At 42.6% G+C, this 27,498-nt stretch overlaps 1 protein-coding gene across 3 annotated transcripts in view; it reads right to left on the reverse strand.

Moving 5' to 3' along the window:
- Positions 1-2,318: 2,318 nt before the first annotated feature.
- LOC147797195 (uncharacterized) overlaps positions 2,319-27,498 on the reverse strand; it is a 35,022-nt gene continuing 9,842 nt past the window's right edge. The window contains exons 1-11 of one of the 3 annotated variants that reach the window (XM_087143905.1): positions 24,552-24,737; positions 21,996-22,151; positions 20,448-20,586; positions 14,215-14,387; positions 13,352-13,518; positions 12,510-12,660; positions 11,532-11,617; positions 10,644-10,770; positions 7,805-7,906; positions 7,004-7,143; positions 2,319-6,591 (exon numbers count right to left, since the gene is read on the reverse strand). In XM_087143905.1, coding sequence (XP_087000031.1) covers positions 5,200-6,591; positions 7,004-7,143; positions 7,805-7,906; positions 10,644-10,770; positions 11,532-11,617; positions 12,510-12,660; positions 13,352-13,518; positions 14,215-14,387; positions 20,448-20,586; positions 21,996-22,151; positions 24,552-24,591 — 2,673 coding nt within the window. In that variant the 5' untranslated portion in view covers positions 24,592-24,737 and the 3' untranslated portion in view covers positions 2,319-5,199. Of the gene's footprint in view, positions 6,592-7,003; positions 7,144-7,804; positions 7,907-10,643; positions 10,771-11,531; positions 11,618-12,509; positions 12,661-13,351; positions 13,519-14,214; positions 14,388-20,447; positions 20,587-21,995; positions 22,152-24,551; positions 24,738-27,498 lie in introns of those variants that run through there. The other 2 variants (XM_087143904.1, XM_087143903.1) reach the window with 2 other exon arrangements.

Genomic DNA, 27,498 nt, shown 5'->3' on the forward strand with positions numbered 1-27,498 from the left:
ATTGGTGCAGTCAACACCATAGCATCAGTGCTGGATACATAGCCCTACTCGCTGCCCTCCCTTTTGCGGCTCGGAGTTATTGTTACACGTTTGTCACATATTGCAGCCAAACCAATCGGACTAACCACCACAGGCCTCTATGAAACTAAGGAATGCTATATCAACTTCATGAGAGTACTTGTGCAGTCGACACTCAGTGCTGGATATATACCTGTATTCTCTTCATCTTGCGCCTTGGATTCATTATTATACGTGTGTCATTGCAGCGAAACCTTCCGGACTAAAACCGCCACAGGACTCTATGAAATTGAAGAATGCTATATCAACCTCGTGAAAGTATGGTTACCACTTTTAGAACCACTTTACAATCCACTCAAAATGAGCTTCACTAATACTTACATGTTCTTATGAATCATTCCGAAATGCCCCTCACTACAGATTGCTATTCACTTGGAGAATGTGCAACTTTGGATTCAAATTACAATGCCAATTTTGGAGTTCAATAATAACATTTAAGAGTTTTTATAAAGCGTAAATTTTCTCCTAAAATTTATTATAGCGCTACAAATATTAGCAATACAAGATAATTTATGGGCTAACTCTTCAAGCAAGATTATTATGTGCTCGGGGAGAAGCGATTCTGACAGATCTGTCACCTCAGGACCGGTATGATCTTGGAACAACTAGAAGATGTGTCGTTTCAATTAAGCTATAATCCAACATTATAACAAAAGAGTGTACAAAACCAGACAAAGAGAAGCAGCCAAAAGACATCAAGTTAATTCCTTATTGAAAGGTGAAGAGAAAATTCAAATCCTAGTTGAAAATTTTGCTTTACAAAGCATTGATCTTGAAAACACGAGGGATACTAACCTTTGTCAATTTTCTATGGAGAAAGGCAAACGTACACAAGTAAGATTTGAAGCTTTGCATGGCGGAAGTACATAGGATGTAGGTTTGCGGGTACGCCATGTAAAATTCTCTTTTGGGAAGAGGTGTGGTTCTGAGAAGAACCGGTGAGTGTTTAACTCGACGTTTAGGCCAGTATGCTCTGGCCGTCCTCAGGAGAATGTGTGCTGACTCGAGTGGATGCCGTGTAATAAAGGTTGTCTGGAGTCGGTGAAACGTGATGTGGCTTGGTGGCTTGCTGAGGGTGCACTGGAGCATGCAGGTGTTGGATCCAGTGGAGGATTAAGGATGCAGATTTGGGCGGGAAACTAGTTTAGGCGGGAAACTGGGGATGGGTTGGCTTCGGGTAGAGAGGACCCTAACACCAGGGGATGAGGGGGGCCTGGGTTTCAGGTATAGAGGACCCTACTGCCCGTGTGGTGGTGGTGGTGGTCTTGGGTGCTAGCAGTGGGCGCCAGATGTCGCTCAGCTTGAATCCGATGTCTTGAGGGACGGTGTTGTGCCGGAAGATTTCGATTGCCTCCCGGATTCTTGGGTGCCAACGCTTGATGGGGGCGATGAGTTCTGCGTTGTCCCATTCGATGCGGTGGTCTGATGTGTGTGCATGTTTGACGATTGCTGATTTCTCGTAGTCTCCTCTGCGGCCGTGTGCTCGATGTTCTTGAAGTCTGGTGTGGAGGTTCCTGCCGGTCTCCCCGATGTATACTGGGTCGCATTCACAGGGAATGCGGTAGACACCGGGCGACTGCTGGGTGTTTGTTTGTCCTTGTGGGTATGAAGCAGGTTCTGTAGTTTGTTGGGCGCTGAGTGAATGACCCGGATGTCGGCTGCCTGAAGGATCCTGCGGCGTTGGTGTGATGCGGGGCCCAGGAAAGGCAAACATACTGTGGAAATGGGGGACTTGGGGGCTTCGGGTAAAGGGGACCCTAACGCCGGGGGTGGTGGGGGGACTTCGGGTATAGGAAACCATATCGTCCCGTTGGTGGGTTTGGAGAGGTTGACGTGTTTGTATCCATTGAGTTGGGGAGCCGTCTTGATGTGCTTGGGTCTATATTAATAAACACTGTATGCTCAGTGCTCGTCTTGACAATAGTCAAGCATACAGTGTTTATTAATATATACGTTGGGTAAGGGCAAAACCCGTTATATAGATTAACATCTCCCCAACGCAAAAATACATTTTGAAAACTGTAGATTTGTAAGACATTAACTGTTGATTCGTGACGAATCTCCAGTTATTGTCTTGCGAATCTATAATTATTGTTGGCAACAATAACTATAGATTCGTAGCTTACGAATCTACAGTTTGCCGTAGATTCGTAAAAATAATCTACACTTTGAATAAAGTAGTGACGTCACAGACATAGTTTAATCATGAATAACCTTTCAACAGCGAGAGAAAACAAGCGTTTTATACTGTTTGTGCTGCAAGTATAGTTTTTATTTACGTTCATGCAAATACATGTCATTTAAGTAATGCTTAACCAAAGCAGATAACCCACACAACAGTCCCTAATTCGCCTCCCAGGCCTTACACCCCCGAATACACGCGTTTCACGGAATTCGTAGCCCGATGGCGCCAGGCGTTAATAGTGTAATTCTTCAAAATTGTGTAACGCCGAGCCCGACATACCGTCCTCAAACACTGCTAAGATTCGCGTATTGGCGAGCTCGTACACATCTGATTTCTTGCTCCTCAGGAAAAAACAAAGGGTTCACAGAGGATCATGAACGTGATGATCAATCTTCCACTTCACGGCAACTATTCACTTGCTCTTCATGTACAAAAGCACCGCTCCCCATTAGGTTCCCGTAAGAATCCAGGCCCTTTACGTCAGCTTTGAGGCATAAATGTCGAAGTGGCAGTGTGGCGACCAGAAGGGCTTCGAAGATCAGAGACAGAAAGGGCCTGGAACAGCTCCAAGAGACGCCGCCGCTCGCGGACTAGACAACAGCCTGTAGACGCTAGCTACTGGCCTGGGTGAAAAGGATAGGTTGTTTCCATGGCAATGTGACACGATCATAAGTCGATAACGAAAAAATCCCCCTGCAACTTACGAGGTGCAAAATTACGGACAGAGGTAGTCGTATACATTCGCAATAAAATATTCATGACCGTAACAGGAGAGTAAATTCAGTTACACGTGCCATCAACAATGGTCAAAAATAAACATTATCGATAATTACTTGTAAAATAAACATACATACACAGTTGACTCTCGATATAAAGAGCACCGTTATAAGAAAACAGTGTCAAAGAGTAAATTTTGAGCAGCTGAATATTTTGAATAATGTTTTTCTTTGTTTTTCTTCGCCTTTGATAACAAAGTCATGGTTATCACAAGAGAATTTTTTTCTAGCCACTGCACGTTTGTTATAACGAGAGTTGACTGTATCATTGGAGAGTAATCAAAACTCAGAACTCCGTACTCTATTTTGGGCAGCTGATTCAGATGTGAATATCTATGAGGAAATGAACTTGAAAACAATACAGGGCAGATCCCCAGCGTACAAGGGAGCATTTCTTGCTAATGACAACAAAACGTTGTGTCAAACCACACATTCCTCTCATTCGAATAAAGAAATGTTGACAATACTGCTAATCGTTTTCCAAATAGCAGTAGGCCTATGGCAAACATTTCTCAGAATCACGACGATAGTTTTGGCACGGTTCCACTGTAGCTTAGTGTACAATAAAAGCTTCTAGAATAAACTCCTCCAACATATACAAAGGCTAAATACATGTATATTAATAAATGTACAACTGTGAGACACGTTATGGTAATTACTTAACCACCAGGAAGACGTTTTGCAATCAGAGAAACATTTCAAAGTCTTCATGTACTAGAGGCAAAATTCTATTGTCCGAAGTAGGATAGATAGAGATTCGTTTGACCAGGATATAGGGAAAAAGTGGGGGACAGGTCGTCGAAGTTGGAAACACGCTGTGCACACAAATTAAGAACTCCTTAATTAAAAAACCCCAATGAGAGCGAGCATTTCGTTAATGTCTTCAATAAACACATATGAAGCCAACTGTATACATCCAAAGATCAAAAGTAATGTTGAAGGCTGGGATTCTCGTCATATCTATCATTACAATCACATATACACAGCATTAAAGATACAGTTTGTGTGGCAATTGCTTTTTCCGTACTGAGGGATACAAAATAAATGTACATAGAGTCTGACCGAACATTACAAAACAGGTAGAAGAGCCAAGTGGATCCAAACCATTTTTTTTGGGGGGGGGAATTTTATTGGGGATAAGAGCCCCAAAATTCTCATTTTTTCTGCAACCTTTCATGGCCTTTCTACAGGTTGAGGCTACATTTGGTGCTTTGTATATGCTTCTGAAGGAGGGGACAGGAAATCACAAAATTGCCTTTCACTTCAAAAAAACAATTGTTTGCTTCTTTAATGTGGGAGTACCATGACCCCATTGACCCCACATCCGCCCTTGAGAATAACAGAAGCCAAAAATGAAATGCCAATAATTTTATACAAATATGCACATCGGACATGAGAATATAATTTGAACAGTTTTGAATGCCAATAAAATGTCAAGTTTGTAACAATGTTCATCCTCAGCACTACTTGCTACTGGGATGGTACTACTCAAGCAAAATGATGCCCTGGCTCTTAAAATTGTCTGTACTGTAACATCACATTTCTGGTTCAAAAGATTTTATCCGATCTGATTACATGATAAAAACAGGAATTAGTCCAACAAACGAGTCTAAAACTCCCTCAAAATTCTTGCACTGTCATTCAGTTTCTCTGGATACATATTTACAATCATTTACGATAAGATGGCCAGGTACTCTAGTGCCTTAATCGTGATACCACACTTGGTCCTTGTTATAACATCTCACTCACAGACTGCATCTTTATTGGCTAAGAACTAGTCACATGCCATTCACTATATTGTTGTGCATGGCCAAAAGAACCATACTTGTAATAACCAAAATACTCTATGAACAGCAAAAGTTTTTGTGTATTATATACAGATGAGCATATTGTGCATCTTTCCAAGTCTGGTAATAAAGAGCTAGTTTCAAACATTCTGTGCAGAGATATTTTGGAAAATTGCTGGTGAATATCAAACAAATATTCAAATGGTATTTCATTTAATTATGTGAAGGCTAAATTAATCAAGCAGCACCTGTGTATGAGGCATTACAAAACAAATACTGACTTCTTTACCTCATGGGGCAGTAAAACGGTGATCCATGGAGTGTTCTGTTTCTCCCAAGATGAAATAAAGCCGTCAATACTTGAACATGTATACTATTTTCCAGCATCTCTGTTCGCATGGCAGTTTGGTTGTGGACTTCGGAGGGGAAGATTGGTAAGTTGGTCAGTGGTCACGTAACTACCAGGACCAACTGGCCCATTGGGCACTACCCCATCATCGATGATGACAGTGCTGGGGACAACGCCCAGATTCCCAGAAAGCAACCCTGTGGCTTCTTGCTGTGTCACATTCGCCTGGTTGTCAGCTTCAAGCCTAGATTCATTCTGTAGCACTAAGGGTTCAGCTACAACATTCTCCTGTGTGCGGTTGTTGTTGTTGTTCGAGGGGCTTTCCTCTGCAAAGGCCACTTCAGGATCCAGTGGCGCAATGTTGCTCATTTGTGCTGCTGTTATGTAGCCACCACCACTGCTGCCGCCCACGGTTCCGTTCATGTGGATGTGGTCGCTGTAGGTAGCAGGCTGCGCAGAGGGTGGTGGGGAGACATTCGACATCTGTGCTTGATCGACATAGCCAGAAGGTGCAGCATTGCGCATTGCCTCACCTGCAACGTTTCGAGCCATCAGAGGAACTGACATGTTGGGTAACATTCCCTGGACGACGTATCCATTCACATTGGCCGGCTCAACTCCATTCATGCTTTCCACATCAATACCGTCAGAGTATAGTTCATAGTTCAGTGCCCCTTCTTCACTGTCGTCAGAGAGGGCATCTGCACTTTGAGTCCTGGCAATATTTGTGGCTCCTGGGGGCTTGTTGGTAGGTGTGGTTTCAGAGACTGGCGGTGCACAAGGTGCTGTGGCTCCAAGGGACACCAATGAGGCTCTGTCTCGTGGGGGATTTGATGAGTCCACAGTACATTGCGAAGGTTCCTGTGATGTCCTCACATGTGGCCGATCAAAGGCACTGTGGACATAAGAATCAATTCCTGCCCCATTTACATCCTCCTCTGACCTGCTCCCTTGTCCTCTTGTTGCCTCAGCCCCTCCTGTCTCCTGTCTGGCCTGACTCTGAGAGGGCCCAGCTGAGTCCTGACTACTGCTTCCCGTGCTGTCGCACAGTGCGGCAGTGGCTCTGGCCCCTCCACGCAGTCCCATCTGACTGTAGGCATCGGCAGGACTCTCAGAAGGGCTGTACATTCTGTCACTAGAAGCTGCTGCCCCAGGAACGAACCCTTGCTGGACATAGTCCAATACAGTGCCATCGTCAACACAACTGGCCCCTGCTGAGTCTCCCCGTTCCTTGCCCTTGGCACCCCGTGGCTTGTCACCAATGTCAAAGCCATCGGTTATGATGTCGATGTCAACCATGTCCTTCTCCTTTGGTCCAAGATCGACAAACAGCTGACAGGGGATGAGGTCATCAAACTTTTCCGGTTCCCTGACCATGATATGGTTTCTGTTTTCTGATAAGCAATCATTCTCTGCCTGTGAAGCAATAATTGGACAAATACTTTTGACGTTTTCTTTTGGAAGTCTCTTTTCTTTAAAATATATACCTAAAAAGGGGAAACAGCAACAATCTGCAAGGAGCCAAAACTAACATGGGAAATTCCACCATCTGTCGCTTTCCATTGTTTGGAAAAAAATGCAATCAATGTTTTCACACAAATGAAATCCAGTTGCTTATCAAACAACTGGCACTATTGGCACTTGGCATTTCTTGGAGTGGGTGGCAACCAGCCCCTGGTATAATGTATGCAACAGATCATGAAGGTCTGAACAAAAATATGGGCACTTTACTGTTAGCAGACATCGGCACACTAATGAATCTATTTTTGATGGTTGTTTTGGTTTGATAACTACTTAATTAAACTGTGTAAGACAAATGTGTGCTCACCCAAAGCAGTGATGGGGGCCTGATAGCTGGAAATTTGCGAATCGACTTCTTGATACGACAGAAGATGATCACCACAAGCACAACGGCCATGAGGAAGGCAAAACACACACCAACTACAAGTCCAACAGAAATTGGCTCAGCTAAAAGGGAGGGAAAAAAAGATGGATCAGCCACGTGACAGCCAATGGACGAATTAGCCCCCGCCGTTCCACATCTTTTGACATCCACCGAGATGTTCCAGAAGTCTTTGCAGGATTGAGCTCAGGTAGAGCTCGGCAGCTGTAACACTGCGTGGTGACGGCATATCCTTGCACGGGCAAGTCCGATCAAGGACCAGAGTTAACCGTAACTCCACCAACTCTGATCAGGTGCATGCTATTTGAAGACAGCTGGACTAGTCTAGTCCACTATGAATGAGCAACCTACCAAGGTCGGTCACATCGCTGGCTGTAACAGCTGGTTTTAATAGCACAAGTATATGAAAAAAAAGAAGTAAAGGCAGGAAATGTACTAGCAAGTATGTCACTGGTCACTTTTTTCTATCCTTGTTATTTTGCCCTTCCTACTTCCACTGCTTCTCCTTAAAAGTCTAAATGATGGTTGACTGAAGTCACACGCACTTCAACTTCACTGCACACACGCTAATTACATCACAAAAAAACCAGTAGTTGACTACTGGTCCTTGATCGCCTCAGACCTATTCAGTAAGAAGAGGTTAGAGGCTTTTAACTGGATTCTGTCCTGTCTGCCCTTATTTGTTATGGAAAGATAATCTGTCTCCTCCCTCAAGTTTTAACTCACGCGTTACGACGTTAATTCTACTGCACGATGACTTCTTCACAGATGTTCCCATGGAGTTGCGTGCCTGTATGTGGAAGTAGTAGTACTGGTCTTTTTGCAGGTCTGTGGACAAATATGATTTTTTTATGAGACATGCAGCCTGTAGACTAATTCCCCTGTCACAATTAAACACCAATATCTCTGTTCTGTAAGGGTCATGGGACACAGCAACTGAAAAAACTCAGTACTGAAACCAATGGAAGGATGTGACCAGCACTGAGTAATGTATTATCAGTTTGTGAGTGCCAGTTTTGTACCCGAGTACTTGTCGAGTACCAAGCTCTCTGCCAAATATTGAGCTGGGTGGGTGGGAATAAGGCTGGAGTACATGGACATTAGACGGTACTGGTAGATGCACAAAAGTAAGATTACAAAATAAGATGATGACTTCAGAACATCACTATTTCAAAAAAATTAAGTTTTTATGACAAATGTACTTGATAAGTACTTGGCTGAGTACTGTTCCGAGTACTTTTCTCTTTAAAACTTCACTTTTACAAAACCGGAGTGTCTGAAGTCTTACCCCTGTGCATGTACCAACAAAGGCTCATGTACTCCAGCATTACTCCCTAGTCCTAATCAGTTCAATAGTTGGCTAAAAAAAACTTGGTGCTCGTAAAGTACTTGACTACAACACTAATGAATGCTACTGGTCAGTGATGCATGCAAATACATGGTGTAGTCACTTGTAAAGGAGATTGAAAAAAAAGGACTCTGCGCCACTTTAACAACTGCCACATTTCCAGCTGGCTCAAACGCATGCCCACCTTTAAGTTACCACACAGACACAATGGGTTGATGAGCGTGGCACCACCTCAGTGACAAATGACTTCTAGTTGTAGCTGATGGATTGGTTTTGCTCATGGCTGGATTACCCCATCTAATGCTTGAGGCCCATGAAAGAAATTGGGGACCTTCAAACACTCTAGGGCCGGAACAGATACCACAGTTTGCTTCTCTCTTTAAGTTTCAATATTCATGTACCGGTCGGAAGACCTGAAAACAATCTAGTACCCATTGTGCGGCAGCCATGCATCAACATGAAACACCTGGCTGCAGTGCTTACTAGCACTGTGGAATTGGTAGAAGTGCCTAGAATGGAGTAGAACCAATGACACACGAAAGCGTGGGACCGACAGCAGACTTAAGTTGGCCCCCTGGTTTCACAGCATTCAACTGTGTGCTGCATGCAATGCCCACATTGTGTAATGAAGGCAGGGCTCACAGAATCGGTAGTCCGACGTCCCAGGAAAACCAAACTATTTCGTTGGGCAACCAAATGTTCCTAGCTGCCAGCCTGGTGGGCAAGCACCTGTTTTCGGCAACACATTTTTTTGGCCCGGCGTTTTAGACATTTCAGCACCGTGCACTGAAAAAAGATCGCAAAAAAAGACCGCAAAAGATCGACATCCCAACCTTGATGTTACACAACTGTACATGTTCGGGGAGGTGCACCATGGTACGTACGGTCAAATCATTGGCATGAACCAAAGGTGTCTGCATTCAGTCGTTTTCCTTGTTGCGGATCGCTAAAACTATATTCAGTCATATTACAGCTCAATTACCATCAAATTCCAAAGAAATGGGAGCAGAGGTCTACCTTGTACATGTATATTTTCAAATTTTGAGCTTTGAATTTGTCTTACAAGATCGACAAAAGTGACGACGACACTTTTCCTAGTTCTGGATCACTTCAAAATTTTCTTTACACATAAAACGTAGTCAAGCGTAAACCCATTTCTCTGCCAAAACCATTGTAACAAGCATATTTTCTAGTACAGAAAATCTAATTTTAAAGGGGATTTGTTTATATATTAGAATATCAGTGCATCAACATGGATAGCCTGCATAAATTTTGACTTGACTTTGGTGCTCAGCGAGCCATCAACCACAAATCCCCCCACGCCACAAAGTTGGCGAACCCATTACATCACGTACAAATCTGTTACGCACGTAGTCTCCCGTGCCCGAAGGGCAACTACATTTTTAAAAATTTCGCGAGCCCTGGAAGGTTCACTTACCTGTAGTTACTGTATAAAGGTAACAGGGTAAACACCGAGTTTCCTCTTGCACTGCATCAGCAGGCAAGGGCGCAGTTAGAAGGGCTAAATTCCCACATTCAATCAGTGTCATTTATCAACCACAACTGAAAAATGCATCGTATTTCATTTCATGATGCAATACTGCCTGTAACTGCAATTCTCGGTTGCACTGTTTTTCAATGTATGAGTAACTGTTTCCAGTAACAAAAAAGCAATGCACACCGTGCAAGGGAAGATGAATCATCTGATCAGCAAAGACTTAAAAACAAAAACAAACACCTAACTCTGTGGCCAGGCAGTTTACTAAACAACCCCCTTTCACAGTGTAGTGCCCCACTGGAAAGACCCATAGAAAACATCACCTTGGCATTCCTCCAAATGTGAGGATGCCTACCATTGCAGTGTGAACAGAGCCTAGAATGCTTTCTAAAGGCAAACACTGAAGCACTTTGGAATATGAGGCTTGTCTCTATCCTTTGGATCTGCCACAGGTAGGACTGTAAGCTTTAAGCAGGAGGCACATTAGCCCTAACTTCCTAGAGCAACTTACTAGCAACCTTCCTCATCCTTGGAAATCCCAAAAACTGTGCACATAAACAGCTAGACTCTGCTTTATTTGCGGTATGCCTAATCCCACACAAAACACAGTCAGTTTACTAGTGAAGTAATCATTCTAACTGATTCTAACAGACCCCAGTGTTGGAGTTTTGCTGGTTGGGGAAGGTAAGGGTTAAGTCTAGTACCCCATATCAGCTCACCATAGACTGTGTAGTTGGTGACATTCATGCCTACACTCAGTGTCGTCGGCTTGCCTCCATCCCCGCTGGTGTATGAGATGAGGTATCCGAGCAACTCCCCATTTAGTTTGAACTCATTTGACAGGGGCTGTGGTATCAAAATCATAGCATGTCTGCTGTTACATGTATTTCGTTTGCAGGGCCAATTTAAAGAAATGCAGCGCTTCTTAATGCGATTGACCACAAACCCCCTCCCCCACTCCCAAAACATACCCAAATGGAAAACCCACCTCAATAATTAACTGTGACCCTCTCTGTGAAAAAGAGTCATGTCACTAAAGCCACTTTGGAGACGAAGGCCTTTGAAAGAATCTTGCACAGTGTTTAAAGCAATAGGAATCCTCAACATTTTAGTATCTACTGTACGTAAGTCCATTTTTATGTAACATTGTGTACCAAACTGAGTGACACATCAAAACAAAGAGCTCAAATTCCTCATAGGACCAAGTAAAAATCAAAGGTAGCCACAGAGACTTGTGATTCATTTTTACAGAGTAGGTTACAAATACAGGCATTTTTGTACCAAAGCAAGAAAAACACAAGAAAATTTTAGCCATTCGGAAATTACATTACTTGATATAAGCTAAAAAATGAAGGCATTCATCGGCCCAAACCACAAGTACAACACGTACTGTGCCAAACGGGAAAATGTTATGCTACTGCTGCAATGGTATCAACCATTTGGTATCAAAGCTTTAAATTTGCTAAAATATTATCAAAAAATAAAACAGGACACAAACACAGCAAAAAAAAAAAGTAATTCAACAGTTTTCGATTCAGTTGGAAATGTTCCACTTCCATCCAAGGCTGGGGTATCTTCTTTTTTTGGTAAGATTTCCAATAACCCACCTTCCAAGAGAGCTGCACTTGCCTCCTGTTGCTGTTATGATTCGGTTTGTCGACGCATCTGAAATTTTTTGGCAGATCTCGAGGGACTTTGAAGAAAACCAAGAATGTTAATTTTAAAAATATGAAAAGTACAAGCAAAAAAATCATAACAAACCCCAAAAAATCCAAGTTGGCAAAGAAGATCATGTACATGTACCTGCTACTCATACATGTGTATTTTTTTCCCTTCGCTCCTTCTTAAGTTTGTAGGAACATTCTGTAAAGCCGACACTACCGAGGATATGACACAGTATATACAAATGGTATGTCAATGAGGTCATGACTGCACATCCAAACACCCAGAGGGACTTTGATAAGAAGTTCCCATTTCAGCTAATTTGACTGACCTCTGGTCAGTGGTCACCCACAGGCCCGAGGGGGACACTGATGTACAAAAGTGACCTAATTACACCAGCCCACAAATTTCATTACATGCATGTACCTCTGTGCAAAATACAAAAAGGAACTTTTCAGGGATTACAACTTAAGACATTCTAAAGAGTCACATATTTTCAGCAAAGTGCCCGACTGGGCAATATTACTTTAAATTACTTGCAATGTACATGTAATTGCGAGTGCCTAATTTGGACGGAAACAAATGTCATGGAATGGCCTGTACAGGTGTCCCTATGATTACATGTAGGTTAGAGTCGGTCCTCACTTCTTTTGGTGTACAGTTATATGTACTTGCTATACGTGTTTTTTTTTCTCAAACTGTAAACATTTGAAAAAAGATGATGTAATAAAGATTCGGGTTGACTTCCATGTAGTGGGTGGCCAGCTACGGTTCCAAAGACAATCAACTCCACTCAGTGCAGGACCCAGTCTGGTCTGACAGGTCAGCTGAAGCAAATCAACACATTTCTGCTGCAACGATCCCCTCTCCTGGTTCCCCCTTCCACAGTGTTACAAAGCACTGCGAGTGAATGGTGGTCTTACCTCCTTCAGTGGTACGCCCTTCAGCCACTTCTGAATAGTTGCTTTCAATGGTTGGACTAAGATTGGCACGTTGCGCCTTCACTCTGACTTTGTACAAGCCGTATGGATGACCCAAACCCACAAGAGTGTACTTCACTGTTCCTTTCTCGGTCTTGTTAATACACAGAATTGAGGTTAACAAACTATTCACAGTATGCTGTCAAGACATTTTGGGAGACGGGCATGCCAGTTGGGTCTGTACTGATGGGCAAGTTTTGTTTAAATATAAAATAAGGCAATGGGCAGGTGATGGGAGATGACAACTTGTATTTCCAAGGATGGATTTACGCCGGGGAGATGTTAATCAATCTTGGACTTTTGCCCTGCCCAACATGCATCATAACATTGTATACTCAGTGTTTGCTCCCATAGGCTTGTGAAAAAACCACAAGCGTACTTGGGTGGGACTCGAACCCACAACCTCCTGCTAGTGCAGATGTCTATGGTACACATCGAGCAGGGCAAAAGTCCAAGATTGATTAACATCTCCTTGGTGTATATCCATCCTTAGAAATAGTTGTTCTCGTTAACCGCTGCTACGTCTGAGTCGAACCAGCAAGCCGACACCGGCAAGCTCGGTGGTCGAGTAGTTAAGACATATGCACTAGTAAGCAGGAGGTCGTGGATTCGAATCTCACCTGGGTACACTTGTGTTTTTTTCCACAAACCTTCAGGTGCAAACACCGAGTATACAGTGTTATGATACACGTCTGGCAGGGCAAAAGTACAAGATTCACCACAACTTCCCATGGTGGGATTTCCAGCTCAATTCACCACACAAATGCAATGCAATTCACCCGTACCTGCTTCTTATACCAGCTTTCATTGGCTTGGGTACCTTCCCACCTGTACTCTACGATGTAGGTAATGTCCTCTGGGTCGGAGAGCTCATCTGGAGGACGCCAAGACAGGAGGAGCCTGGAGTCGGAATGGTTGGAAACGCTTAGCTGGCTTGGGGGATGCAACTTGCCTAAGAAACAACAGGAAAGATGCACGATTTCGGATCCATTGAACAACACCCAACTTCATGAAGCTGACAAGCAGAAAATACTGTTTTGTAAATTTATGGACAAAGAAGTAAGCATAAAAAAAATCCCTACCCCAAAACAGCTGACAACAACCTGTTAAAAGCTACATGTAGACTAATTGGACGCCATATTTGCAGGTGCCCTGCTTTTGCCAAGGCTCCCCAAAATTAGCCATGCTTCCCATTTGTTCATTTGTACAGGTTACGTGAAGAATTTGCACTTTATAAATGAATCAATAGGACTGTATTACTATATCATGACTCACATCACGATGAATGTGATTTGATTTCAGTCTGATGTTTTGTGTTGTGCCAAGTGGTTTGGTATCACTACAACTCAGAATGTGCAAGCAGTTGCTCCTCTCAATGCTCCCATCTCAACACATGTACATGTACAAAGGGACAGAAACAAACAGCAAATTTCTTGTGGAGACCTTTTATCCTACTCTCTTGGGCCTCCACAAGGCACCACTTCATCAGATCATACTCACACATGGAAGGACAAGGCAAACGCCACATGCTTCTTCAGCTATGCCAGCAAGGCATAAAAATGAAGGGACGCTGAATTTGTTTAGCCAGTAATGCATCCAAGAAACAAACAAAACAAGTTCAAAATGAGCTGACATGGACTCTACTTACTGTCTGTAAGGGTGTTGAAGGATATGTTTGTAGAATCTGCCACCAGTTTCCACTCATTGGTTGTTCTGACGCGGTAGTCACAACGATAGCATTCCTTACACTTGCATTTACAGCTGGTGGCACCGCATACATGGCATTCAGGGGAAAGGCATTCCTCCCAAACTTCTCCACTGCTGGTATAATGATATCAAAGACAATGTGATGGTGATTTGAAAAACAACATTCTATCTTTTGTTGTTTTGAGCGAGTGCCATCTAGAAACCTAGGGCATGTAAGGATGTCCCTAGGTACAATGAATGTATCGTAAGCTTTGGAATATAAGCCACGGCTTTTGCATGTATGTTGATTCTCATGCTGAAAAGGTCTCTACAGCTAATACACCAGACGCAGGCCTTGAAATAGTACCAGCCCGGCATAAAACTTCTAGCGAAAAATGCTCCGGGCTACCTAAACTTGGTTCCTTGGTTGCCCGGTGGGCTGGTGAAAAATTCAGAATAAGCCTACCTGTTAAAACTTAGATCAAAATATATAATACTTGTTGCGATAATAAATACAAGATCGCAAAAACCGAGTTGTTGTGGATGTGTTTTTACTTGAGTTTTTGAAACGTGATTCTCGCGTGACAGGGCGATAAGCGACCGTGAATGCCATGAACAGAGTAGACTGGTGGGTTTTTAGTGCTGGTGTAGCATAGCACATGGTACAGTGCTACACCACACGTGCACACTATTCTCGTCTACTTTTTAGGCCACTTCTGCTTCTGACTACATGTACATGCCTCTCAAAAACAGTATCGGTAGCAGGGTTCTGGCCAGGATGGTTTTAGTGCCGGCAGGACTATCTAAGCGGAGCGCCACCATCGGTTGGCACGGAGTGTAGCAGAAAATTTTTGGAATCTAAAAGCCCCCAGATGGCCGGAAACAGCACTTTCTGGGTGTTTTCAGCCTAGAATTAGGGATCTCATGTCTGAAATTTACTAAAAAAAAATTGAAAATTTGTAATTTTGGTCAACTAGGATGAGGTGATAATTTTAGACGGGCAATTGAATTAGAAAAAAAAAGAGTAGAAATAAATATTGATTTTATTCTGTAAATCCCTTAAATATTGAATTAATTTCTATCTCTATGATGCCCATAATTTTTCATTGCTATTCAAATCATTTTTCATTTTTTTTTTGTGTGTTGAAAATAAGGCGAAACATGCAAAATCTTGGCGGAATATTTTCCTTATTTTCTTTGTACAAAAGTTCGTACAGTATGCATATGGATAACGACATTCATAAATGTGTGCAGGGGTTTTCTGAACAGTCATTTTAAAGTCTACATGAACATAATGTAGATTGGCCATTTGCTTTTCAGACACATTTGGCCATGTGTCACGTGCATACTGAGCGCGTGTATCTTGCCATACGGAACTCGTTTACGGAAAAGGCAAAATCATGCTGTTACTTTTGAATAAAAAATTGCGGAGTTAATATTTTCACCGTGGGATAAACAACAATTAACGAATGCGGTGCGATCGTTGGTTTAAAAAACGATCGCAGTGATCGTTTTATGCAACATCGAGCAGAAAATACATGCACCGAATGTTGCTAACCGTGGTCGGCGCGGCGAAAAGCAGTCACAGTCGATTGTCAGTTTTGCAAGTACATGTGAAATTGTTTTTCTGCCAGATTTTTAAGTGTTTAATTAAACGAAGTGTGAATGGGGTCATTTGCAATTTTGTCTTTCTGAAAGTTAAGCCAAATTTTCTTTTCAAGTTGTGGAACTGGGTAAAATGCGGAACTGGACAAACAACGCTGTACATCATGGAGAGGGGGTTTTCCGATCTTCGCACACTGAGATGAGAGCGTTGCATATGCAAGCCTATGTGTGGCCTTCCAACCAATGGAAAGATTCGTTACGCACTATGTACACGTGCATTGCGCGTAACAAAGCCTCCTATTGGTTCATGTTAATATTTGGTCCAGATATGTTGCATATGCACGTACGTTGGTGCGCAGACGATATGCATGGCAGTGCAAAGTGAAATTTACGAAGAAATTTTACGGTTTCTTCACGATCTTCATATCTTCACGATCGATCCCTCGACCAAGATGCTATTTTATTTGGGTTCTTGTCGGGAATATGTGCCGGTCGGAAAAGTTGATTTGGCAGATTGTGGCGGTCGGCAATTCTGCGTGCCGGTCGGGCCCGACCGGCGCCGACCGGCAGCGGCAGATCCCTGCGGTAGGTCAGAATTTTGTTTGGTCAATTTTTTGTGCTGATGTAATAGCCTGAATGGGGATGAAAGCTTTCAAAAATTGTCTCAAACAATTATAAAACATGTCTTGATATAAGTAAAATTTCTGCAGTTGACAGATCACAAGAATTATGGACAATCACACACAGTTAGTCAGGTAATCACGATGGCAAACTAGCCAGCAATGTCGGTGTATCGCGTGGTAAGCATACATGATGCATCCAGACAGGCGATAAACCATGTGGCAGGAACTCGTAAACACAGAAAAAAAAATACATAACCAAGAAACCAAGTTCTGTGAATTAACTTGAAGAAATCCTCTTGCAACATCGATGTTTTTTCGACCTGCAGCTGTATGGCTACATGCGACACTGATGTAGTTTTGATCGACTCCTGACTGGGACGTAAAGACTGGTTAGCACATTTCGATCTCGTGTTCTTTTGCATGGCCACAGCGTGGTAGGAACCAGCACAGCTTTACTTTCATGCATTGAGCTTTGCACACAAAATTTCACTACTGCGACAGCAAAACATGAGTGGAACTCGTGAAAATGACAGAAGTTTCTTTTCAAAAATTGCAAATTAAGTAGGAAAATATATAAAAACAAGCGTTTTAACATGAGAGAGGGTTGTTGAAAGATATTTTGTAAAGACAGAAAAGACATCAGCATTAATTTCTATTTTGTTTAATTTTGTAAATTGGTTTTCTAACTTGCTGATAAAAATGTTAGGGTCGTGCAAAAAAGTAAGGGTCGGTGGGTAAACGGAAACCAGAAGTATTTTGGGGGGGCCCTTATCAATTTTTCCGACAACAACTAGCTTTACTGGGCATTGCAGGAGTCCCTGAAAGCATTTGGTACAAAGTAAACACAAAGCCAAACAGCACCCTCTTCTGATTGAAAAAAGTTTTCTCTCGTTCACCGCGCATGTTCGAAGGTCGGAAAGTAAGCAAAAAGTAGTAGCATTTTTTGCCAAATGTTAGCAACCCAAACGATAGGAAAAATGGAGCAAAGAGATGATTTTGATCCTGGCTCCGTGACCAGTGACTCCAGTGACTTTTACTGACATACATGCCTCTTTATTTATTTATACCATGAGCCTTTTATTTTCCGAAATGACAAATTCTGCATTGGTAAGCTGATAACATAAACATTTTTTTTTATAAACAAGCTAGTAAAACTCTAAAACGGGCTAGTAAAATATCCATTGAACTAGCCCAGTGGACTAGCAAGGAAAAAAAGTTTGAGCAAGGCCTGCAGACGGCACGGCAAACTTTGAAGGATAAAATCAGTCACAAAAACCGTGGCCGGGCAATGCGTACCACGTGCTGGTGGTACTCAAGTTTTCATTGATTGCCATTTACATCTACTAACTTGAATCTTGGAAAATAAACAAAAATTTGAGTTGTCCGGATTTTGAGTTATTAACAAAATTCCCCGAGTCACGGAGTCATGAAACACATACATGAAATGTGTACGTTATCCTAAACTTGACATGCTCTACTGTGGCAACATTTTTGGTGATTATTTCCCCACTTTTTATTCATTCTCATGGTGTACTTTTTTGGCAGACAAATAATAATTTTACAAAGATTTTTTTTATTGTTGTTGTCTAAAGAATTCTTTCTACCATTAAAAGAAAACCAATCGCTTCAGTGGTGTGCCTTTGTGTGGCACATCTTCCGTCTTTTCGCCGATCGTGTTCAGCTTGACATGCCACAGAATTTTGGGGTTTTTCACTTGGGCTTTCTGCTGACAACACTTCCTGTGGTCACGTGGTTCTTGGAAAGTGTCAGTGATTGGACTGTCCACAAAAGGGTCTGCGGCAGCATTCAGGCCAGCCTGAAAACTGGGTTTGTCGTGGTCGCAGTGGTGTGTGCAGTGCATGTGCCGCATGCAACATGCATGCATGAAACACGAGCAGTTCCAATGTGATGACTCAAACCAAGGTTTCGTGGCAGATTTTTCATTTTTGAAGCAATTTGGCAGTGTTTTTTGATTGGCGTCACAAAAACTTTGAGATAACCAGATGTCATGTTGTGGACAGTTACAGAGGTTTTTTCCTTTACAAAGAAGCCTATTCTTTTGGCAAGAAATAGTCGGTCTACAAGATGAAAACAATCTTTAGATTTACTTGACTTGGAGTTGACAAGATTTTATTGTTCATGCATGTCCCTGACCGCATAATTTTTACTGGCCGCTTGGGGAAAAACGGGCAAGAGCTGACGCACGGCCCACGCACACAGGAAAATCATCCAGCCCACAATAAATATTAAATTTGACAATATAAAATGACTTTTTGGGGGCGACATTCGTTCATACTTTTCTTACATTTATTAGGACTGTACATAACCACTGACGCACTGTACTGTTGCTTCATGGCTGGATCATCAGCACTGTGGCGTGACTTACATGTATACGCATACATGTAAGCTTGTACATGTATGATGATTTTAAACCTTAATTTGCCAATTTTGCATACTGTGTCTTATACATTTGTACACTGGGTGGTTCATTTTCCAAAAATTATGGTAGGTGTCAACAACACATTAACAACAATAACTGAGATAAATTGAAGACCAATATGAGGTATATATTTAATTCTAAAAGAACAAAAAAGGAACCAAAATATACAAAGTACCATGGGAGTCCTTTCTGACTGTTTTATTGACAAGAACTAGTAGTGTGTTGTTCTTCTTGTGTTCCACAACGTGTGGAACACAACATGAATTAACCCTTTAATATCTCCTCTAAGACCTTTCAAAATTCACCAGAAGATTTGGGAGGATTTCACAAAACTTTGAGAACTAGACACATGTACATGTATGTACAGTGCAGATCCAGCCACTATTAATCTGCATGAGCCTTGATGACCCGTGAAAGTTACATGTACATTGTACATACAGGTACATGTAAAAAACAAATCTTGGCTTGAAGCAGTGTGGCCGATTTCGGATAATTCAGGAGGTCTTCTGCAAAAAGACCGGTGAATACATGTGCATGCACCTGTGTAAACTCTGGACCACAGGCTGGCTATGCTGCCCTGCTGTTTTATTTGGAACTGGCAGATCACCAAGGTTTGATTTCCTGTGGCAAGTTCTTCCCCACAACTCCCTGTTCAGAGTCGCCATGAACCATAATTCCACAAAAGCATCCGGAAGGAAGATGTCCCACTCTGTCCAAGTGTCAAAGCGTCTACCCTGGCCTGCCCTTAAATCCTGTGTTGAGTAGTTATCCTTATTCATTTTCTGTACCGGTACTTTAACATGTTTAATAACACTGAGGCACACTGAGCTAGGAAGTTATTCGAGCCATCAAAACTATCCAAAATTAAAAGGATACTTGTAAGGTACTCGTACACGCAATGCCGTTACCGGTATTTTTAAATACATGTACATGTACATGTGCAAGCCTTGAAACACACATGTGAGTCCCAATACAACTCATTTTCACATGCGTTGCTATTTTAAAGGGCTACTCTGATGGCTTGTTGGTTTTCATGCGAATCCGATTTTTAACACACGTAAGCAAAACTGTGGTGTCATTTTAGGCAGCACATCTCATTGTTACCGGGTACATGTACACTGATCTTGAAATCACAATATACTCAGGTCTGTGCTTACATGTATGTGACTCACTTTAATGCTGAAACTTCTGTTTCACATACATGTACCACGGAGCTATTAGCTCTGGACATATAATAACAAACTCAATGAAAATCTCCATGCGCATCTTTGAGTCTACTTAGCTCGAGTACAGGTACATGCAAATGTATGTGGGAAACATACAGCAAGGACATTTTTCAATTCAGCTGTGTTGGTTTTCATTTTGTTAATGTTGCATGTCACATTTTGTGTATCGCAATATGTATTGTGTCACAACCCATATATCGTGATACATATATGTACATGTACATGTATCGTGTTGTAAACAAGTTTTTTGTTTTTAGATGAACCCTTCTGCTTCAACAGGTCAAAAAATTTGCAAAGTTACCTATCTGTTTCTCTGTACATGAGGATGTCGGTGGAAGTCACGCTGTCATTCTGGCCTCCTCTCATCCACGTACACGTAACCTGACTGAAATCGTAGCTGAAGCAGTGCAAACCTGATGCAGGGTCCGGTGGAATTGGATCTACAAGACACCAGTTGTACATTGTACAATTCCAGTGACAGCACTGAAGAAATGTGGTAGCCTGGGCACAGGAACGACCAGTCTTCTGTTCATGTGTTACAATTCTTTATAAATCGAAGGTGTCATATGCCTGTGCAGTAAATTGGTTTTGACTGGGTTTGGCATGAAGTCACTGTTATTCAAAGTTCTTGCACGGGACAAACGCAACGAGGAAAAAACAAAAGTACATATACATGTACTATTCCTGAGCTTCTTGTTTCCTGACCTACCCTACTTTGACAGTGCATAGTTAAAAGTTGTTTGGGGGGAAAAATTGGGGGGAAGATCCGAACTGGAACAAAGGGAGAAAAAAACACAAATGCATGTCCATTGCAAACAAAGTATGAAGTGGTACAAAAGAGTTCAATGGGCACTTTCTGCACACAAGGTGCCATTTACTATTGTAAAGAGTGCCACCTGACCTCTCTTGCTACCGTTTTCAACCTGTGAACAATAATATGTACATGTACATGTCGAGCTGCAAATTGAATCAGTATTTTCAAAAAGGAAAAAACCAAAATTAATTTCTTCCTACATGTACATGTACAATGTAATTGATATCCACATACATGTACGGTACGTGTGCCCTGTTCTCAGATGTCATTACCAGTAAGCAGAATGACATAAACAAATGCAAAGGTGAGTCAACCACAGAGACCCGGTACCGTATTTCTTTTTCCCTGAATTCTCTCTATGTAACACCAGATTTGTCATATCACTTTCAGATAAAGTTAAAAGATAAAGCCATATTAATTAAAGTTTCAAATGAAGAGTCTGAACATACTCTTAGCAGCAAAGGTTGGGGATAAAAAATCCGAACAAGCCAAACCATGCAGAACAAAACTACATGTACATCAACAAAAGCTGCTTCAAATTTTTGACAGAAGTCTTAAATTTTAGCAGGCCCACTACTCAGGACCTCATTTTAGATTCACAGATCCTTTTGGCAAACTTGCTCTACTGAAGGGGGCTGGGGAATGAGTTAAGTCAGAGTGATTTTTGTTTTGCATACACTGTATAGTATGTGTCTGAATTCGGGTCTCAATCCATGGATTTGGAAGAAAATACAAAACACAGCATCAATGATTTCTTTGCTTGGAATGAGAATTTCCTTTTCTGATAGTCGTGAAGTCTGTCTCAACTACTGCAACAAAACTGCATGCCGTAAAGGATTACATGTATAGTCTAGATTTTGACTGAAGAGCCTTTAGCAGAAAAAAGAAAGAAACAGCTTCATTTCAATTTTGTTGTGTCACATTGCATTCAGAAGGATCAGATTCCCATCAAAAAATCACTGGCTAAAAATTATCTACATCATATACCGGTATTTGGTAGTTATGTCAGATCACTTGCGTCTTTTCTGTACTCACCAACTCTGCTGGTGGTGTTCTCAGACCATCCTTCAGCAACCAGCATACCGGTGCCAGCAGCTGAATGCGGCCGGGGCATTAGTGGAACAGTCAGGCAGCACCAAATGAGCAACAGAGTTCTCCTCCACTGGGAAGTCTTGTATGCCACCATGTTGACTGAACACATCATGACAATGAGGAATGGAAACAAGACTGAAATTCACAATGTGTTACAAGGAACTTACCTCTAAAAATTACAAAGTGACAGGACTGCTAGACATTACCCCGTCCCCGCAAAGAAAATTGTACAAGTACCGGTACATACATGTACATGTACATGTAAGTGGACTACATAGAAAATGTACAGTGAAACAAATTAACAGGCAGCTGATATGAGGAGCTGGTGAAAATACATGTACATGTATATATATGTGTAATATAAACAGCTGTTTGGGTAATCCTACACAATATTTCTCATGTGATATGGCCTGAACAGTTTAGATAATTTTCCCCTTAATTTCTCACACTTCTCCCAACATGTACGCGTACATGGAGGCACCCTCTTTCATTTTTACACATACTTTATACGTATTTCAGACGCTCTGTTTATTTTGGACAAGAAACTTAGTACATGTACATGTCTTCTCTGGAAGTGGTGAGGAAGAAATTCCTTTAAAAATCTGAGGGAAGCATTTCTCTTTGAACAGAACAACACAAACAGATTCTAGCCCACAAATTTGCATAAATATGTGTGGAGAAACTGGCTTAGGGATGAACGCATCACGTACACTGTAACAGGACAAAAGGCATCTACAGGTACATGTACCGGTATAAATGTATCTACAAATACATGTAGCACATACATGTACACAGAACCACCTGGATGTACTTGTACATGCGTACAAACACATGTAGTTTTGAAAATGGGTTCTGCCATGCGTATGTATCCATAGATCTAAACATGGCTTAGTTACAAGTATTTTCTCCTTTTTTCTGTTCCTGATATTTCATGGTGGGGGTGTGATTTTAAAATCACGATAATATTTGGAAAATTTTGCTATAATGATGATGGACAGAGCATACATGTACTGTCCGAAACGTTGAGTACCACCGGTTCTTTTCAGAACCCCATATGCTAAAAAGCGATATATATCCATGGTGCTACCGCAAACCTATCTACAGTACGGTAGTTTACTTGTATTTATAACCAGTTAAATTATCTTTCGTACATTTCAATAATTTTGTTTTCAACACAAGAATTCGATGCCAAAAAAACCAAGCACAATGACAGTTTCTTGAAAAATCAAATCTCTTTCAAAAAACTCAGTTACAGTGGGAAACCAAAATAAAATCCCACCGTACAAAGAACAGGCAAAAGCCACATAGATTGTATGCAATACATGTACTTTTTAGGGAAAAGATGTGTCTCTCTTGATGAAATTTTCCAGAGTCAGATGTAGGTCACTTTTAGTTTTTAAATCTTGATGTACCAGTACAGCTTTTACATTAAAAAACGGCCTATGCTCATTTTTTAAGTTCAAAATGACTGCAAGCTATCTTGCAGTGAAAAGTTCTACTGGGTCACAATCATGTTATTTTACTACAAATTTCCTTGTACAAAAATAAGACATTTCAGGCTAAACTATCGATATAGGGGGAGAAAACAACAATACAAATTAGAGGATGCCACTCAAAGAGATGATGACAATATTCAATATGCAACAAGTCAACTTGGTCCCAAGTCAACTCGGTCCCAAATCAACTCGGTCCCAATTCGACTCCGTCCAAAATCAACTCGGTCCCATTTAGGGGTTGCAACTGGGAAGGCTACTTTTCAAGCAAGGCGTTGATAGACTAGATTCTTTCAGGCTTCATTATATATAATTTTTGGTCTTCGCTTTTATTATGTTCAGTAATAAAGAAACCGAGGATGAAAGAGACGCAACATCATTTGAAAGGGAAGCCTTTCATGGTTTAATACATCAAATTATCATGACTCGCAGCGCAAATCCGAATTGCATACATGTACATGAATTACATTAGTTACACATAATGAATATAACAAACAGGAAATAACACACAGTAGAAAATACATGTACGTGTTTAAAACCATTCAAAATTACAAACTACATTTAGCATCGAATTGTTTCATTTTACAAGAACTGATACAAATCCAATTATCAATGGACATATAAAAAGACTGGAAATCGATAACAATTTTTCTCAATCTGATACCGTATGTGAAAAGCAAAGACAGAAGTCTTTTCCTTTCTCCCCGATTCTTTCAAACTGCAAACAGAAATTTTATTTCAACCTTGAGCTGAAGTCCAACGAAGATGCTATTCTTTATCACGCACCGCCCTGCAGACATTGCCAATGTCAGTGGGCATCTTGTGAGCGAAGTGGTAAATGGGCGAAGGGACTATATCTGACCATGTACCACCCAATGAAATAATTAATGTCTGTTGTTAATAATGATCTCCGACATACATTTTCTCATAGTCATAGGAACCAAGTTGGCTCGGGACCGAGTTGGGTACGGACCGAGTTGACCGGTACCCAACAACACACACCCACCTGATATGCCTGAGGATGAGTCGACTTGTTTGACGGACATTGACGGACGATTTGTCTTTTCATATGATGCAGAGTCGGCAATAACACTTCAGTGATCAAAAGCAATGCCACAGAAGGCAGTGGGTATAGCATAGGCCTACATGATATAGGCTGGCCTAACGGTCAGACGTTAGGCTAAAAATTTGCCACTAAACTAAAAAAAAGTAAACAAAAGCATGGCTTTTTACTACACGCCCTTTATGCTCGGTTTTATCAAGAATGGTTTACACAAACAATACCATGAAACAGGGAAGGAAAAGTGTGAAATTTCTTATTCTAGGAACTGGCCCACATCCTACACCAGGCAGAAACTGGCACAAAATTCGGGCCGACATCCTACGTGTGATTCTAACGTTTTCTTCTCGCAATCTTTCCGATATGTACATACATATGTCATATATTGCGCAGTGCAGATTCTGACACAAACACGCTGCCCTCGCCCTACTTGCGTGCGCGTCACGCTTTCCAGGAACCTGATCATTCCACATGCGTATGCATACTACGGTGTACTATCAAGGCCACGTTACGCAGCGCGGTGAGTAGCCTGAAAGTTGATTTCTGATAGCTCGCTTGGGAACTCTTGGATAGGAACGTGCACAAATTTTAGCAATGTGCAATTTGTTTTCATGAGTTACTAAGAAATTAAATTAACTGAAAATTATCTGACCCAAAAGAGAAATATCCTGCCAAACATTTACCCATTAGTCACTTCCGAAAACCTAAAATACACGAAGAACTGTGCGCGGCAGTCTTATATACCTGCAGAGTGCACCCAACCAAAAGGGAGTTAAAAGAATTTGAAAAGTGTGCGTGGTATGCCGGCACGTGGAGCTCAGGTATTAACTGTTACAGCGTGCATCCTGGCGGATGAGCCGCGCCGGGCGGTTGGCGGCGAGGATTTCCTAGGATTCAACGCTGATGTTAAACGTATACTTTGATAGCGACTTTCGGACTGTCCTTGAAACTTCTGCCCCCCAGCTGAGCGGTTTCCTTTTCACAGCTTCCCGTAGACGAGCTGTTTCGGGATGCTGGTATCAGGCGCATGCGTGGCCAGCCCAGCAGATCTGTGCCGTGCAGATTATACTAGGGATTCCAGCCTGTTTTAAGACCTCCGTGTCGGGAATCTTGTCCTGCCAGCGGTGGAGGAGGTTGCGGAGGCAGCGAAGATGGAACAACTTTAACTGTCGTTCATGCCGTCGGTAGAGGGTACGGGTTTCGCAGCCGTACAGGAGAGTGATGAGCACAACTGTATGGTAGACTTTAATCTTCGTGGAAAGTGTGATTCCTCTCCTCTCCCGGAGTTTCTGAGTCTCCCAAAGGCGCTGCTTGCTTTGGAGATGCGATTATACTGACCTCGGCATCGACGCTGGTGGAGCAAGAAAGAATACTGCCCAGGTTGAAGAAGTTGTCAGCGGCCTGGAGTTTCCGTCCCTTCACTGTGATGTACAGTTCGTGTTGCTGGTTGCCAGGGGCAGGCTAAAACATCACTTCAGTCTTCTTTGTACTGATTGTAGGACCAAAACTGTCGCAGAAAGATCTTAGAAGCCGTCCATCTCCAATTGCAACTCGTGCGCACTCGAAGCGTTAAGGGTGCAGTCGTCGGCGAATACAAGCTTCTCTGATCACAGTCTCCTTTACCCTCGTGACGGCCTGCAGGCTCTTGAGGTTGAACAGCTTGTCATCGAACATGTGCTTGATGTGGACGCTAGGGTTGCTGTCCCTGAAGGCGTCAGTCAGCATTGCCGAGCACATCATGCTGAACAGTGTAGGGGTACGAACACAGCCCTGCTTGACTCCGTTTGTCACAGGCAAAGCGTTAGTTGCCTCACCGTTGTCCAGCACACAGGCCATCATGCCGTCGTGAAATTGGCGGACAATTGTGAGGGCATCCAAACTTCCCCATGATTTCCAGAGCCCCTCTCTACTGACCCTGTCAAAGGCTTTGGTCAGGTCAACAAAGGTGATGTACAGGTCTTGTTGCTTCTCCATGCTCTCTCCTGGAGTTGGCGGGCGGCGAACACCTTGTCCGTGGTCCTACGGCCTAAGCGGAAGTCACACTGGCTCTCGGGGATAATTGCTCCAGGTGCTCCAGGAGACTGTTGAGCAGTACGCGGGCAAGGATCTGGCCGGCGATAGACAGGAGAGAGATCCCGTGGTAGTTGTCATAGAATTGGCGATTCCATTTACGCTTGTCTATGTAAACAATGGAAGCATCTCTGAAATCGTGGGGAAGTTGTTCCTGTTGCAACATCGACTGGCAGAGGTCACTGTGGTGGGCGAGGAGAGCTAGGCCACCTGAGTTGAATACTTCGGTGGGGATGGCGTCAGGGTTGGGGCGCTTTCCCGGAAGACATTATGCTTGAAGGCTTTACTCTTCCACTAAGGGGGGGATGTCACGGTCTGGGCTAACTGGCACCTGGGGGAGGCGTGCGATGGCTTTGTCGTTTATGGACGCCGGCCGATTCAGCACGTTGTCGAAATGTTCTCCCCACCTCTTGATGATCTGGTTTTTGTCAGTAAGCAGAGTTTTCTCATCTGCACTAAGCAGGGGGTAATAAGCCGAATGACGGTAGTCCATATTGACTTCAGGGCATCGTGGAACCTCTTGGTGTTGTGTAAGTCGGCAAAGCCTTGGATCTCATCGGCCTTGCTCCTGAGCCAACATTCCGCATTGATGGAAGATCGGTTGGGACCGTTTTGTGCCTGCTGCAGGCAGACTACGTTGCTGTTCAAGCAGGGTCACTCTGGTGGGCAGGGACTGGCATTTTTCTTCCACCAGCGTCTGGGCTTGGACATCATTTTCGCAGAACCAGTCCTGGTAGTTCTGGTTGCTAGGCCAAGGACCTGGAGGGCGGCTGAGTGGACTGTAGTTTCGAAGGATTCCCACTCTTTTTCGATGTCAGAACTG

Source organism: Acanthaster planci, linkage group LG12 (assembly GCF_054643075.1).
Source record: "Acanthaster planci isolate LZ-2023a linkage group LG12, COTS_SCS, whole genome shotgun sequence".
NCBI lineage: Eukaryota > Metazoa > Echinodermata > Asteroidea > Valvatida > Acanthasteridae > Acanthaster > Acanthaster planci.